We start from the raw sequence: 16,922 nt of genomic DNA, 5'->3' as shown, positions 1-16,922 counted from the left end.
ATCCGCATGCATTTCGCCTTAGGCATTTTCAAAATGAATTTGAATTTAATATTTGAATAGGAATAATTTCATGAAAGGATTTCGAAGCAGTCAAAACATATTAAAGAAAACGCGAATTATTTTTTCAACTTTAACACCCTGTATCTCGGAAACGAAGCATTTCCGGACCCATGTTCATAGGAACTTTTTTACTTAAAATGATGTGATCTATCACCCATTTCAGTTTGTCGGAAACAAATCAGAACACCCTGTATATAGCAAGAGATTTGAAGGAGCAATTTTGGAACTCAGCCTTCCATCGTTTTTCTATGACCACGCAATACATTTCGTCTAAACCTAAATCACAGACTCTGTTAAATCTATCTCAAGAAAATCCGTCAACTCTGAAGTTAGCTCGCTAAGCTCAACCAGGGAAGAATTGGAGATGTCGTCCATGCATCGACAGCCTGATCCGAAGTCTAGTAGGCCATCGTCACTCGATTTTCAGGTGGCCGTGCTCATAGTGTTGGGCGTTGTGACCACCCATCTCTGTGCCTTGTACTTGGCTAGGTAGGGGCGGGGTAGGTTCTTGCCGTTGGTGAGTGGCATCTTGGACGACTTGGAGCTGTTGCATATTGACCACCTGGAGAAGGACCGGAGTGTGGTTGTCTGGATACCAGAGGAATTGCTTCCGGTACGACCTGAAAAGAGATGAATATTTGGTAAGGTTGCTTTTTTTGTTAACCCTTCAGGGAAAATATGATAGCCAGTATGGGGCCAATGTAGATGCACCAGAGTCTTATGAATATCCTAATAAACGTTGTCAACTACACAGGTAGGGAATCCAATCCCGCACCAAAATATCAATCCCGCAAATCAGCGGGATAAGAATTATCAATCCCGCCGATCCGCAAGAATTCGGGATTGTTAACAATATATAACGGGTGTTTTTTTTTCGAGGTACATAACTTTAAGTAGGCATTACTGTTCAAAATGGCGACCGATTTAATAGCTGTCAAGTGATTTATTCTCAGTTTGGTTTGGAAATTTATCATGAATAGACTCACGCCTGAACAACGCTTGCAAATAGTGCAATTTTATTTCGAAAATAATGGTTCTGTGCGGAATACCTATCGCGCACTATGTCCATTTTATTTTATTTAGCGATGAAGCGCACTTCTGGTTGAATGGCTACGTCAACAAACAGAACTGCCGTATTTGGAGTGAAGCTAATTCTCAAGTGTATGTCCAAAAGCCGTTACATCCCGAAAAACTGACTGTTTGGTGCGCTTTATGGGCTGGTGGAATCATTGGTCCGTAGTTCTTCAAAAACGATGATGGCCAGAACGTTACAGTCAATGGTGATCGGTATAGAGCCATGATTACTAACTTTTTCATTCCTGAATTGAACAACCATGATGTCCAGGAGCTGTGGTTCCAACAAGACGGCGCAACATGTCACACTGCTCGTGCCACAATCGATTTATTGAAAGATACGTTTGGTGACCGCCTAATTTCACGTTTTGGACCTGTGAATTGGCCTCCAAGATCTTGTGATTTAACACCGCTAGACTACTTTCTGTGGGGCTATGTAAAGTCATTGGTCTATGCGGATAAGCCACAAACCCTTGACCATTTGGAAGACAACATTCGCCGTATTATTGCCGATATACGGCCACAAATGTTGGAAAAAGTAATCGAAAATTGGACGTCCAGATTGGACTACATCCGAGCCAGCCGTGGCGGTCAAATGCCAGAAATTATATTTAACACGTAATGCCACAAGATTATCTTGCGGATAAATAAAATTTATGTCAATCGAATAATCCATCGTTGTTTTTGCAATTTAAAGTTCTATAGCTCTAAAACAGACTTCAAACATGTTCTTAAAAAGGTCTTATGCTATTAAAAACATACTACCTATTGTATGAGTGTTTATTTCAGGACAACAGCTGTTAAGTTTTACCGCGGGTAAACTAGTGTTGCATCTTCGTCCGCAACTTATGAGTGGTTTATTGCTTTCTGGGACGTTTTAAAAGACGTTTGCGCTTTTATTGCGTAATACACAATTTTAATATTGGATTTCGCAGATCCCCCAATTTTGATCTCGCAGAATTTCAAAGGGATCCCGCATTTGCGGAATTGGATTCCCTACGTCAAAAACAAAGTAGGAAGTAGACGATGATAGTGTTGTTTTTCGACTTTGTGAAGTACCTATTGATTTGATCACTCTCTCAATGAGGGTAATAAAGTATTCTGTTTACATTAGACCGCCATGTTATTATACAGGCGGTTCAAAAAGGCGGATTGTAGATTTTCATTCCAGGAAATGTTGGCAAATTCAGCGGAGCGGAACAACCTCATGTTGTTTTTACGAATCAAGGATGAATTATGAAAAGACGGCTAGCAAACTGGGCCGAATTGCGGACCCTCAAATAGAGGCGCCTGGAACGATCGATTCACTGTTTCGCCCCTAACGCCGGCCCTGTCAACGCTTATTCCCATTAATCATTGTTGAAATATGGGTAGTCAACAACAAAAACCATTGAAAGCGAACAAGAATTGTAAGCGGACAAAGTACTTGATTTCATTTTATCGAACGAAACAAACTTCGTGGAAACTCCTAATCAAATATTCTTGTTGAGCGTTTTCCGCTATGAATTAATTTTCTTTTTATACTAGAAGCAAACTTCCATCCGAAAGAATGTTTAGCTTGACTACTTAGTCAAGCTAAAGACAGCGTACTTACGCTGTCTCGAATTTCCATTTTCTTATTGATACCTCTGTAAACAGCTCTGACTGAAAATTAATGCCGGACTCTCACAGTTGGTTTCAAATTTATGCAGGAATGAATTGCTAACTTTGGAGCTGATATGAAATGATAATAAAAAGTATTTCGTTTTGCTTTTAACGGAGATATCTCAATGAATATAGAATGAATGGACGCAATATTCAATGAAAACAAACTTTATATTTGCATCGAATTTTGTAAAGAAATATCTCTTTTTAGCTGCGCAGATTGATTTGGAGAATCTGTTTCAACTGTCGAAAATATTTTTGCAGATAAACGTTTATTATTTTTTCTATCGCTGATGTTGAAATGACCGAAATTCTCCCAAATTCGAGGCTTTATTGTGAAAAACTGGTTTTACATTTATGATTCAAAGTATTGTTCATCGCTGGCCACCACTTTCTCCCATTTTTCTGGCAGCGTACAAATCCTGCGTTGAAAAAACTGATTGCATTTTGAAGCGATCCACGAATCGATCTCATTTTTTTCTTCTCCATAAGACCGGAAGTGCTGGTCACCCAGGCCGTGTGCCATTGATCGAAACAAGTGATAGTCCAAGGAAGCAACGTCTGGAAAATACGGCGGGTGGGATAGGACTTCCCATTTCAAAGTTTCGAAGTATGTCTTGGCCACTTTCGCAACATGGGGTCGAGCATTGTCTTGTCGTAAAATCACTTTATCTTGTCTCTCGTTGTATTTGTCATTCAATGCATGGCCCAAACGCATTATTTGCGTTCGTTAACAATCGCCTGTGATTGTTTCAGTCGGTTTTAACAACTCATAATGCACAACGCCGAGCTGGTCCCACCAAATACTGAGCATGACCTTGGAACCGTGAATATTTGGTTTGGGCATACGTGGAAGTATGACCGGTATATCCCCATGATTTTATGCACTTGGGATCAACGTAATGAACCCATTTTTCGTCTCCAGTCACAATGCGATGCAGAAACCCCTTCCATCTTTGCCTTGCAAGCAGATGTTCACAAGCAAACAAACTCCCTTCGACATCTCTCAGCTTCAACTCGTACGGTAACCGAATGCTTTGTTTCTGAATCATTCCATTTTTTTTTAATTCTTGGTGAACTTTTGGGAGCTTACATATAAACAGTCTCCTTTTTGCAGGTAAAATTATAGGACATTTATATATTTTTTTGATTGTTTCGTTATTTTGTTTTGTATATTATCTGCAAATAAAGTTTATTATTATTATTATTATTATATTCTGCTCTCTTTATTTCTGATAATATGCCCGAGATATTCGAGTCAATGAGACCTCCAGAGAGCTTTTCTATTCTCCCACTCCCATTGTTGAGCCACTGCCTTATATTGGTATTTCCAAGACGACAGAAGGGACACAATAGCCCATTAGGTCGCAGTGAAAGGCAACCTCCTAAATCTTAATCAAATGCAATGAAAATAAAATTCTATTTTTAAATACTCATCAAAGGTGCCGCATTCATATTCTGAATATGCTAGTTCTCCTGATGTGATTTCCCTGTCAGTATTCCATTTTTATTACTAGCAATTACAATTTACCATAGTTTGTCCACATTCTGCGCGTAACTACCAACTGTTGTTCGGTTTTAGGGCGGCTCCATTGATTTTCAGATTTCCGTCTTCTATTCAAAAGAAATATACGAGTGGTAATGACGAGAAAATATGTGAAATTTGCAAGGTTGTCTTTTTCTACATTTTTGTAGAAGAGTTGAAGAAATATTTTTTTTTATAATTTACCGAAAATTTTCCGCCTCTAGGCCATGGCTTACGTTGGCCTAATCGGTAATAGGACACTGCCAATAGAAATGAACTATATTATGTGTTAAGTTGGCCAATTTACGTTATTTCAACAGAGTAAAATCTTAATAATCACATATATCGTTCTTAATTTAATTCAAAACTTTCCTGATGCTGATATCCTTAAGGGGGGACTACATTAATCAATTCTTCCCATGCAGAAGTGCACCAATGGAATAACTAACAGCAACATCTATATTTCGCCCTCAAATGAACACGTCTGTAGAGAGGTAAATTCTTGATTTTACCTCTCAAATTCGAAGCTGCTTAGAAGCTTTAGCGTAAGCAAGTTGTTCAACTGTCTCTGGGAATATGGCACTGTTGATAAACGGAATATTTTGTTAGTGTGTAGGGGTGCCTTAATTGTGCACGCACGAGCTGATGCCGTTTAACATTATTCATGATTATAATCTGAACGCAAATATGAGATATGGATACGTGAGATTGATGATTCCAGCGCAGAATGATGTTATTTGTAGCTACGCTATGTCGCTTCGCTACGTTGGTATTCTAATTAATATGTGTCGGCATTCAGAAAGGTCATTGGATGTGTTTTACTCTCGATACTTGTTGATTTGTCTCGGAAATTTCACGCAAAGTAACCAATGGAATGGAAACATTTCTGATCGTTGCGACAGCAAACTATGGACTGGAAATGCTTCACTAATAATAATGGAGATATTCCTATAATTTGAATTAGGAAACTTCGTATATAAATTTCTATAATAAATTTGTTTTTGCTGCTTTCGATAGGGGGCGCTAAGTCAGAAGTTCATTGTTTTATTCATTTTACTCCGAAATTTCACATGTAATGAGAGGATTTTCTTAACAGAAACAGAAGTTCCATCAAATTTTCATGAAAAAACCTAAAGGTCGCAAAGCGATAGTTTCAGGCGTTCTGGAGTTATGGCCGAAAGAAGATATTCTTCAACTGATGCACTGAAAAACCAAATTGTGTCTTTAGGTTCTGACAGAAATAGAAATCCTATCAAATTTGTATGAAAAATCCATAAGGTCGCAAAGCAATAGCTTCAGGCGTTCTGGAGTTATGGCCGAAAGAAGGTAGACACAATTTAGTTTTTCAGTGCATCAGTTGAAGAATATCTTTTTTCGGCCATAACTTCAGAACGCCTGAAACTATCGCTTTGCGACCTTCAGGTTTTTTCATGCAAATTTGATGGAATTTCTGTTTCTGTTAAGAGAATCCTATCATTACATTTGAAATTTCGGAGTAAAATGAACAAAACAATGAACTTCTGACTTAGCGCCCCCTTTCGAAAGCAGCAAAAACAAATTTATCATGAGTATATTTTGTCCTCGATCAACAAGATATTATATTTCAGACGAGATCTGATTTGCTCAAAAATGTTAAGCCAAACTGATGTTATAGGCATTTCAATCAGTCAGATTTCTCCCTTTCACCTACCCTTATTTGATGTCGTAAAATCGAAAGTGACAATTCAAAAAGATAGAGAATTTTCCAAGGAACCCAGTGATAATTTTTTTTCTTCCACTTCATATGAAACAATTTCGAGTAAAATTCATTTTTCTACTCGAAGATAGCTATTGCGTCCCCTAGCTGTAGAGGTATGATCTTTAAAATAATTTCCAGTGTGTTTTTTTGTACACTTTATTAGTGAAAATTTTTACCGCAAGTCTCTACGATGAGTGGATCCTGAGATGTAGCCGCTTACCTCGCTTATTTGCCCACGTTGTACATGCTTATATTCTCCAATAAACGATTGTTAATTGTGTTAATTGTGAGCTCTCTCTTCATCTAAATTTCGAAGAGCACGCCAAAACAAACGTTGTTCTCCACACAATTATAGTCACTAGTGTAAATGTTCTAAACCATTTAAAATCTTCACCATTGGTATTGATCTCAGCAAAAGAGAAGAGAATATTAGGTTCGTGATCTCTGGTGTCATCAAATAGCGATTTATTCTATTCGAGAGCTCGTTAGTGTGGCTGCAATCAGAGAATACATACCTCCCCCATTGGCGGCGCTATAATTCGTCCTGGACGTCAGACAGTGTTTTAGAAGTAATCTGGGAAGTTCTCTGTTGAAAGCCAAGTAGATCCAGGGGTTGAAACAGCTATTCAGACTGTATAGCAGGGTCAGGATGACGAATGACACCCCTGCAACAAAGTTGGTGTGATAAAAGAAGGAGTTTACTTCAGTGTTGTATTAATGTTAAAGAGTTGAATATTTATGCAGTGCTTTTTCGATGGAGATGTCGACTTGGGGTGCTTTATGGCTTTGGCAGGAAAGATGGGGTTCTTGTTCTGTTTTAATTTCGTTTATTCGGAAAGCTTTGAATATGAAATGAAAAGAGAATCGTACAGACCTTCGGAATTGAGTAATTATGTTAAAAAAAAAACGCTCTTACTCGGTGTTAGGAGCGCCTATTGGAGAGTATTATAACGGGTGTTTTTTTTCGAGGTATATAACTTTAAGTTGGCATTACTGTTCAAGATGGCGACCGATTTAACTGCTGTCAGGTTATTTATTCTCAGTTTGGTTTGGCAATTCATAATGAATAAACTTACGCCTGACCAATGCTTGCAAATAGTGCAATTTCATTTCGAAAATAATGGTTCTGTGCGGAATACGTATCGCGCACTACGTCCATTTTATTTTGTTTATCGATGAAGCGCACTTCTGGTTGAATGGCTATGTCAACAAACAAAACTGCCGCATTTGGAGTGAAGCTAATCCCCAAGTGTATGTCGAAACACCGTAACATCCAGAAAAACTGACTGTTTGGTGCGCTTTATGGGCTGGTGGAATCATTGGTCCGTACTTCTTCAAGAACGATGATGGCCAGAACGTTACAGTCAATGGTGATCGGTATAGTGCCATGATTACTAACTTTTTCATTCCTGAATTGAACAACCATGATGTCCAGGAGCTGTGGTTCCAACAAGACGGCGCAACATGTCACACAGCTCGTGCCACAATCGATTTATTGAAAGACACGTTTGGTGACCGCCTAATTTCACGTTTTGAATCTGTGAATTGGCCTCCAAGATCTTGTGATTTAACACCGCTAGGCTACTTTCTGTGGGGCTATATAAAGTCATTGGTCTATGCGGATAAGCCACAAACCCTTGAGCATTTGGAAGACAACATTCACCGTGTTATTGCCGATATACGGCCACAAATGTTGGAAAAAGTCATCGAAAATTGGACGTCCAGATTGGACTACATCCGAGCCAGCCGTGGCGGTCATATGCCAGAAATCATATTTAAAATGTAATGCCAAAAGATTATCTTGCGGATAAATAAAATTCATATCAATCGAATAATCCATCGTTGTTTTATTGCAATTTAAAGTTCTAGACCTCTTTTGTTTATTCAGATAAAATTTAAATATTCAGACGAAACGTAAGCCCAGTCCAATTTGGTCAACTGATTTCGATCTCATTTCCTCGACTCTTTATTTTATTGGAAATAGTAACTTGAAAACCCACCTCTCTGCACAAAAAAAAAACAATCTGCAGAGTGCCAGTATATCTCTGAACCAGTTGAATTTCCTGGTCGCATTTTTCCGTTTCCTAAGTTCCTAGATGACTCTCGCACATTTATTGACCATGATTTCTGCGTACATGCAAAATTTTTTTACATAATTTAATTTTTTTTCTTGGGATCAGGCATATTTTAGTTGGGTTTTTAATTGAATTTCTCAATTTAGCTCTCTCAGTTAATTGATTCTGCATTTATAATTCTTCAGATCATTGGGTAGTTTATTTCTCTTCACGATAACACAATTTAATTTTTTATTCTTCTATGGATAGTTGATTTATGGACAAATAATAAATAGTATTCGATATTGAGATTTCAACAACACTCGATTTCAATTGTAGGTATAAATGTAAATGAAAACCGGCATTCATACTAAACAAGGTACCTGTGCTAAGTTATTTGAATATCTAATTTTTGAGAATAACAGTCCTGATTATTACACTCTACCTACAGAATTTTTTTTGAATAATTTAAAATTCTTCTCCATAAAAATTTCTTATTTAGACTACAGTTAATTTTGGCTATTTATTCGTTTGAATTAGTCAGTTCAAATGAATAAAAACTATTTGGCATCCCTTCTTATATTGTGCAATTATAAGACCTAATACCTTTCGACTGAAGTAAAGTTGCAAGCACACTTTTGACCTAATGTTTTTGATAAATGGGTCATTTCCGTACCTATGTCATGACCTTTATCGGGGTGTTTATTTCGTATGTAAAGGATGTCCCAACTTCGATGCGCACTGAAAGCATCTCGAGAACTTTAAATGACCCCAGTTTTTTCGCATGCGAATAAATAAATTTATATGATACAATAGATAATAGAAAACAATTACCATTTAACAGATAAAGAGGAGAGTTGGTGTTTCTTAAATAGGAGACCTATATTTTTTAGCGCCGTTTTTTACCCCAGATTTTTCGAAAAGCATCGGTTTTTCAAAAATATTACTCGTTTTAGGAATATTGAGTTTGTTACTTGATTTTTTGATGGGACAAACATGTCCTACATAACAATGTAGGATCCAGTTATTGTTCCCTGTAAATAATTGAAATGGTCAACCGGATGCTTGGAGACCTATTAGTTTCTTCAAGTGTCGAGGGCGTGACACTTTCAATGAATTTACAGGAAACGAATTGTTATTGTACATATAATGTAAAAAGAATGTGTTATTCTTCGAGGTGTCGAAGATATGTCAAGAGTTGTAAATCTTGAAGAGATATACTGGGGGGGTGTGAAAGTTCGAAGACAATACGGTCGTACCAGATGTGTCACATCTGTGCATCAGGTTCTAGTCCTTCGAGAATATTCGATTTCCAGGAATCCGCGAAGATCTTTGTGGGCGGTACGGCAAAGCTCTTATTGGACTAGGGGATGGTACTTTCCCTAAGGGTGTGGTCAAGCCAAAAGAAGGGAGGTCGATATTCGAGACAGGGTAGTTCCAATTGGCAGAGAGATAGTTCAAGTTAAAACGAAGACGAGTAAAGTTCGGTCTAAGTCGAAGTAAGAGTAAGTTCTGTCAGTTGAAACTTAAGACGTAGGACGAAAATATGGTTCGCGGACTAGATTGAGAAGAGTCGCGAACAAATCAAAGACGAGACGACCGAAAACTTGAAGTACGACAAAGACGTGATAATCGAAGACGTTTGGAGTAATTAAAACTAGAGTTAAAGACGAAATTCAGTACCGTAGTGAGAAAACTTGTAATTAGGACGTTATTAGGATCTTCTTAATACTGAGTTTGTACTGTATAATTGTGGCTTTGTAAATAGATGTAAATAAATAAATGAATAATAATAAGAAATAATTCAAAAGAGTTTAATTATTATAAATCCAAACAAAGTCACGGAGAAAAAGACGAAAGGCCAGGTAATCGAATCATACCTCTAGACGATCGATTAACCAAGCCAACATGTTATATATAATTATTTTTCATATTCATGAAGGTACATAAACTAATTGTTCATAGAAGAATAAAAAATTAAATTATGTTGCCAATGTATCGGGGGGACAAATAAACTACCCAATGATGTAAAGAATTATAAATGCAGAAATATAATGCTAAATTGAGAAATTAAATGAAAACCCAACTGAAATAAGCCTGATCTCAAGAAAAACAAATTAAATAATCATTTTGAACATAAATATAACAATATAGGTGTATATGCAAAAATTTTTTTGCATGTACGCAGAAATCATGGTTGATAATAATAGCCACAAAGGGAACGGAAAAACGCTCCCCGGTCCAGGCCACTATCAAAGCAGGCCCTGACATCCGAAACATCCCACGCATTGACGCTGTCGTCGCTCAGGCAGTAAAATCGAAAATAAAGACGATACGGACGTCTTGCCGGGATTTCCCGAATTTTAATCGAATTTTCCATGTGGAAAACTGACGGGTTTACGCGTCGTATCTCAAACTGCAAATGGACAGGGGTGGGGATGGTATACGTAAGCGATGATGCGTTAATGTTTTATGTGGGGGGCCAATAGGGAAGCATTCAATATTCATTGCGGTACGTTTTATATCCGATTGGGGGCGTTTGTGGAACAGGTTGGGGTTGCTTGAGATTGATATCCTTCGGGATTTGAGGGGGATGAAGATTGAAAAAATAGGAAAACACTAACGTGACTTCCGGAGCTTTTGAGCGCTCCTCCATTCATGCATCTTCAAGTAGCTTGACATTTTAACTAAAGGGTGTTTTTTTTAGAGCTATAGAACTTCAAATTGCAATGACTCGAGGTCTGGTGAAGTCCATACATATCAAGAACTGCCTATTCAGGAAATTGAAAGCTCAACCCGATAATACTGAGTTAAAATTACAGTATAAAGGCTATAGAAATAAACTGACAAACTTGATAAAAAAAACTAAATATGAGTACTATCAAAATCAAATTAAAGAAAATTCATCAGACACAAAGAAATTATGGAAAATAGTGCAAGAAGTCACCAAGACAAAGAAAAGAAGCCGTGAAATAACTGTGGTGACCAGTGAGGATGGTGGGGTCCTGACCGATAAGAAGCAGATAGCTGATGAGTTTAACTCGGTGTACTCGCGGATGGGAAAGAAGATGGCCGACAATATAAAGAGGGACCCAAATTATGCACCGCAAAGACCAAGTACATGTGGATCGTTTGTTTTGCTACCAACCGATGAGAACGAGGTATGTGATCTAATCAGAGCACTGAAATCTGGAAAAACCGCAGGTGTGGACGAGATTCAGGTGGACACCCTAAAGGTCCTGTCACCATTTATTCAGAAACCCTTGACTTGTATTATAAATTTGTGCTTGGAGAAAGGTGTATGGCCGAGAGCCTTCAAGGAGGCTATAGTTGTGCCTATATACAAGGGGGGTAATGATAGAGAGGTGACAAACTATAGACCAATCACTATAATAACACATCTTGCAAAAATAATGGAAAAGGTTCTCCAAAAAAGATTAGCAGCTTTTGTGAACAAATACAATATTTTGTCCGACAAACAGTTTGGTTTCAGGGAGGGGGTGTCCACGGAGGATGCTCTGATGGCTCTGACTTCGATGGTTTCCAAGGCTTTGGATGAGGGCAGGCCCAGTCTGTGTATGTTTGTTGATCTGTCCAAAGCGTTCGATACCGTTAGCCATGAATTACTGCTGCGGACGTTGAAGGATGTCGGTGTGAGAGGCGGTCCCTTGGAATTGTTCAGGAGCTACCTAGCTGGTAGAACCCAGTCTGTGAGGGTCGGCGGCGAGATGAGCGATGGGAGGTCAGTCGAGTTCGGGATCCCCCAGGGCACAGTCCTGGGCCCAATACTATTCAATATCTACGTCAATGGAATGTTTGCAGTGCGTTGTGGAGGGGAGATTCTGGGATTTGCTGATGATACTGCAGTTTTTTATGAGGCAAATACTTGGGAAGAGCTCAAGACCGTTGTGGAATCGGGTATGCCACTGTTGAAGAATTGGCTTGAGCATCACCTATTAACCGTTAACCTGAGGAAGACATCCTACCTGCCATTCAGTTGTAATAAATCTAGGACTCCTACATTCGACTCCATTGAGGTTCATACGATGGGGGAGCAGCATACTATACTACCAGAGAAAAAAGTTAAATATTTGGGTGTTATGATGGATTCTAACCTGAAATGGAGTGAACATATAAAATTTGTTTGTAAAAAATTGAGGACGATTCTTTATGTGTTCAAATATCTGAAGAGCATACTTTCATTCCGTCAGGCGAAGGTCCTATATCATACCCTGGTCGAGAGCCATTTGAGATATGCTGTTTCTGTTTGGGGTGGCGCATTGAAGACACACATTCGTCCACTTGAGGTTTTGCAGAGAAGATTTCTGAGGATTATGCTTTCCCGGGATTTGCTGTACCCGTCTGATGGCTTGTACTTGGAGGCGAGTGTTTTCGATGTCCGCCAACTTTACTATTTCAATGTCACCATAAAGTACCACTGTGGCGAAAAATTCTCATTCTTGCCCTCTCACTCTTATGGAACTCGGAGAAGACTATTCGCCCTGCCGAGAGTGCAGAAGAGTGTTGGACAGCGCTCATTCATGTACATTGCCCCGAGGCTGTACAATTCTATCCCTCGGGAGATTCAGCTTGTCACTGGGTTGCCACGGTTCCGGAAGCAGTTGAGGTCTTTTATTATGGGTCTGAATCGTGAAGCGGTTGCTGATCTGGTTCAAATGCGGAGCTGAGGTGTGACCAGGTGTGTGCGTGTGTGTAATCGAAAAAATCGGTTATTCTCGACGATGCTGCGGTTTTGGTGGACTGTGAACTGCTTTTGATGGTTGTGGGTCTTGTTGTTCCGGATTGTCATTGTTGTTATTAATTTTGGACTGATTACTTGCCATGCTTAATACATGTATCTATATTTTATATACTATATTTTATTTCCTTTTTCATTATCTCGAAACAAGTGTTTCTACACTTATCGAGACACTAATGTTTGTTCTTTGATATTGTTTGTGTATTGTTCATACTGTGGATTTCTGAATAAACATGATTATTATTATTATTATAATTAAACAATGATGGATTATTCGATTGCCATGAATTTTATTTATCCGCAAGATAATCTTGTGGCATTACATTTTAAATATGATTTCTGGCATATGACCGCCACGGCTGGCTCGGATGTAGTCCTATTTTCGATGACTGCATCGTATTGTGACTGGAGACGAAAGAAGGATTCATTACAATTATCCCAAGCACAGAAAATCAATGCACACCAAACAGTCAGTTTTTCTGGATGTAACGGTGTTTAGACATACACTTGAGGATTAGCTTCACTCCAAATGCGGCAGTTTTGTTTGTTGACGTAGCCATTCAACCAGAAGTGCGCTTCATCGATAAACAAAATAAAATGGACTTAGTGCGCGATACGTATTCCGCACAGAACCATTATTTTCGAAATAAAATTGCACTATTTGCAAGCGTTGTTCAGGCATGAGTCTATTCATGATGAATTGCCAAACCAAACTGAGAATAAATCACTTGACAGCTGTTAAATCGGTCGCCATCTTGAACAGTAATGCCAACTTAAAGTTATATACCTCGAAAAACACCCGTTACTTGCCTTACACATTGATATGGATCTCCTCAATATAAATTTGGAATAAATAAAAATGGCTGACTGGTAATGAATGATGAAAAGAAAAAGAAATACTATTTCCAAGTGTGTAAATATCTTACCTATCTGGTTAATGTTTCGGCAAAATGCCATCCACATAACCATTGTCAAACAGAAAATTTCTACACTATTACGTAGGAATCAAAATCGAAAGTTACCCAAGGAGAATGCACTCCATCGGAGGAGAGTAGCGATATACCGGTTTCACCCTTGTTAGGGATTATCAGTACCGCATAACTCAACCCAAGATGACGAACAAACGTGTCTACTTTTTCGAGGTACCCGTGGAGGAAGTAGTTAGGTTTTTGTCCGCTGGGTGACGCATCACAGTAATCATACTGCTTTGCGTTCAATAAGGTGCCTGCTATTTCTTCGTGTGAAATATCACACAACAGAAAATCCCATCAAATTTGTATGAAAAAACCAAAAGGTCGCAAAGCGATAGCTTCAGGCGTTCTGGAGTCATGGCCGAAAAAATATAATATATTCTTCAACTGATGCACTAACAACCAAATTGTGTCTTCTTTCGGCCATAACTCCAGATCGTCTGAGGCTATCGCTTTACGACCTTCTGGGTTTTTCATACAAATTTGATGGAATTTCTGTTTCTGTCAGAACCTAAAGACACAATATGGTTTTCAGTGCATCAGTTGAAGAATATCTTCTTTCGGCCATAACTCCAGAACGCCTGAAACTATCGGTTTGCGACCTACAGGTTTTTTATGTGAATTGGATGGTACTTCTGTTTCTGTTAAGAAAATCCTATCATTACATTTGAAATTTTGGAGTAAAATGAACAAAACAATGAACTTCTGACTTAGCACCCCCTATCGAAAGCAGCAAAAACAAATTTACCATGAGTATATTTTGTCCTCAATCAATAAGATATTATCCTCAGACGAGATCTAATTTGCTCAAAAATGTTGAGCCAAACTGAAGTTACAGGCATTTCAATCAGTCAGATTTCTCCCTTTCCCCTACCCTTATTTGATGTCGTAAAATCGAAAGTGACAATTCACAAAGATAGAGAATTTTCCAAGGTTTACAGTGATGATATTTTTTCTTCAATTCTATATGAAACATTTTCGGGTAAAATTAATTTTTCTACTCGACGATAGCTATCACGCGCCTAGCGGTAGAGGTATGAACTTCAAAATAATTTTCAGTGTGTTTTCTTGTACACTTTAGTGATAAAATTTTTTACCGCAAGTCTCTACGATGAGTGGATCCTGAGATTTAGCCGCTCACCTCGCTTATTTGCCCACCCTGTATGTACATCCCAAATCTCAAACGCCAGCGCACATTGCCAGCCACGTGAAAGAAGTAGGTAACAGTCGAAAGTGGAGTTTTTCGGATTAATTTCGTTGTTACTGGGATCCATCCAAAAACCGAATCGCTTGCATATTCAGCCTCACTGAATAATGAAGCATCTAGCTAGGATGAAATTCTATTGTTGCTTCCAGCTGTGGAAAAAAGCTTCGCAATCGTCTGAAACGATGATTGGATGAGCAGGAAGGGCAGAATTGAATGTTGGATACCGTTTCTCGTGGAAAGTGAGAACCAGAACAGGAAATTAGGTGTATTCGAGATGAATTTCTACCCACGTCGGTCGATTTGTTTGAAAAATGAATGAAGCTCACAAACTTATAAATCCAGTGAATATTTAATTAGGTGAATTGAGAATTTATTTATTTAATTTGAACAAAATTCTGCAACGCTGCAGTCCATGTTACGCTACTGGAATTTTCGAAGACGCGGTGATTTGCCAGTTGATCGTGTACCATCGGTCAGAGCGGATGCGCGGATCTAGAGAGAATCTTCTGAAAGATTTTCAATAGTTGTCAAGACTTCAGCAAGGATACGTACCTAAGATTTAGATTTTAGTCATTATAAATTTAATTTGAGATTTTGAGTCTAATTTATCGGCGAGAATTGTGTCGATATTCTCGGTAAGTGTAAACATAAATATTTGTATTCAACAAGTAATAATCTCACCAGAAAGAATTAATTTAATTTGAAACAGTAGTTTTTTTTTAGAGTCATTCATCTTGTCGAAAAGTATTTCATGTTTGGTAGGATTCTTTTTGTCTCAAACAATTTCAACAAAACTCCTTCTCGGGTTTATTTTATGATATTTATGATTTCTTTATAATTTCTTGTTAAGAAATCCGGGAAGGAGTTGTAAATTCAGTTAAAATATTCTTATATCGTTGTTTATTTTCTCAAAGACCCTCCCGTGGAATTGGAACAACAGAAACCTTTCTTCGGATTGAAAAATATCAAGAAGTACTTCCTTGAGATACAGAATTTGGAATAGTACGTATGTTAAACCACTTTAGTTCCTGAATCTGAAAGAATACCTGGCATTATCACATCAACTTCGTTGAATGGGGATTGGAGTACTATAGCTTCCTGATAAGATCTGGTGTTCAGAAGGCTGAGAATAATTTACAGAAGAGGTTCCATCCTAATAGCAGAGTAACTCATTTAAAACCGATTTGTGTTAAGTTTTTATTTCATTATTTGTTTAGAGTGACAAGGATTGATCTTTGTATATTTTAATTTTATTAAATTTTTTGAAACCTGGGTAGGAGTTTTGTTACCAAATAAGCCAAACCACCCCTAGAAATTAGTCTTTAGAGTCTCATGGGCAATTGTAACATCCAGTATATAATCAAGGAAATGAAAAAGTTAGTAATCATGGCTCCATACCGATCACCATTGACTGTAACGTTCTGGCCATCATCGTTTTTGAAGAAGTACGGACCAATGATTCCACCAGCCCATAAAGCGCACCAAACAGTCAGTTTTTCTGAATGTAACGGTGTTTCGACATGCACTTGAGGATTAGCTTCACTCCAAATGCGGCAGTTTTGTTTGTAGACGTAGCAATTCAACCAGAAGTGCGCTTCATCGCTAAACAAAATAAATTGGACGTAGTGCGCGATACGTATTCCGCACAGAACCATTATTTTCGAAATAAAATTGCACTATTTGCAAGCGTTGTTCAGGCGTGAGTCTATTCATGATGAATTGCCAAACCAAACTGAGAATAAATCACTTAACAGCTGTTAAATCGGTCGCCATCTCTTGAACAGTAATGCCAACTTAAAGTTATATACCTCGAAAAAAACATCCTTTATAATAGAATGAACAGATTTGCTACAGAATTAGAGAAAAAAATGATATTAAACAGTCATGGAG

At 38.1% G+C, this 16,922-nt stretch overlaps 1 protein-coding gene across 1 annotated transcript in view; it reads right to left on the bottom strand.

Annotated features, from left to right (window-relative positions):
• Positions 1–235: 235 nt before the first annotated feature.
• The window catches only part of LOC123688934 (mesotocin receptor-like), a 105,552-nt gene continuing 88,865 nt past the window's right edge, over positions 236–16,922 (bottom strand). Inside the window, exons 6-7 of the mRNA XM_045627690.1 lie at positions 6,557–6,706; positions 236–680 (exon numbers count right to left, since the gene is read on the bottom strand). Coding sequence (XP_045483646.1) covers positions 484–680; positions 6,557–6,706 — 347 coding nt within the window. The 3' untranslated portion in view covers positions 236–483. The remainder of the gene's footprint in view (positions 681–6,556; positions 6,707–16,922) is intronic.

The sequence above is a fragment of the Harmonia axyridis genome, chromosome 1 (assembly GCF_914767665.1).
Source record: "Harmonia axyridis chromosome 1, icHarAxyr1.1, whole genome shotgun sequence".
Lineage (NCBI taxonomy): Eukaryota > Metazoa > Arthropoda > Insecta > Coleoptera > Coccinellidae > Harmonia > Harmonia axyridis.
Note: the sequence above shows the minus strand (reverse complement) of the source record. Positions and strands in the feature narration are given on the sequence as shown.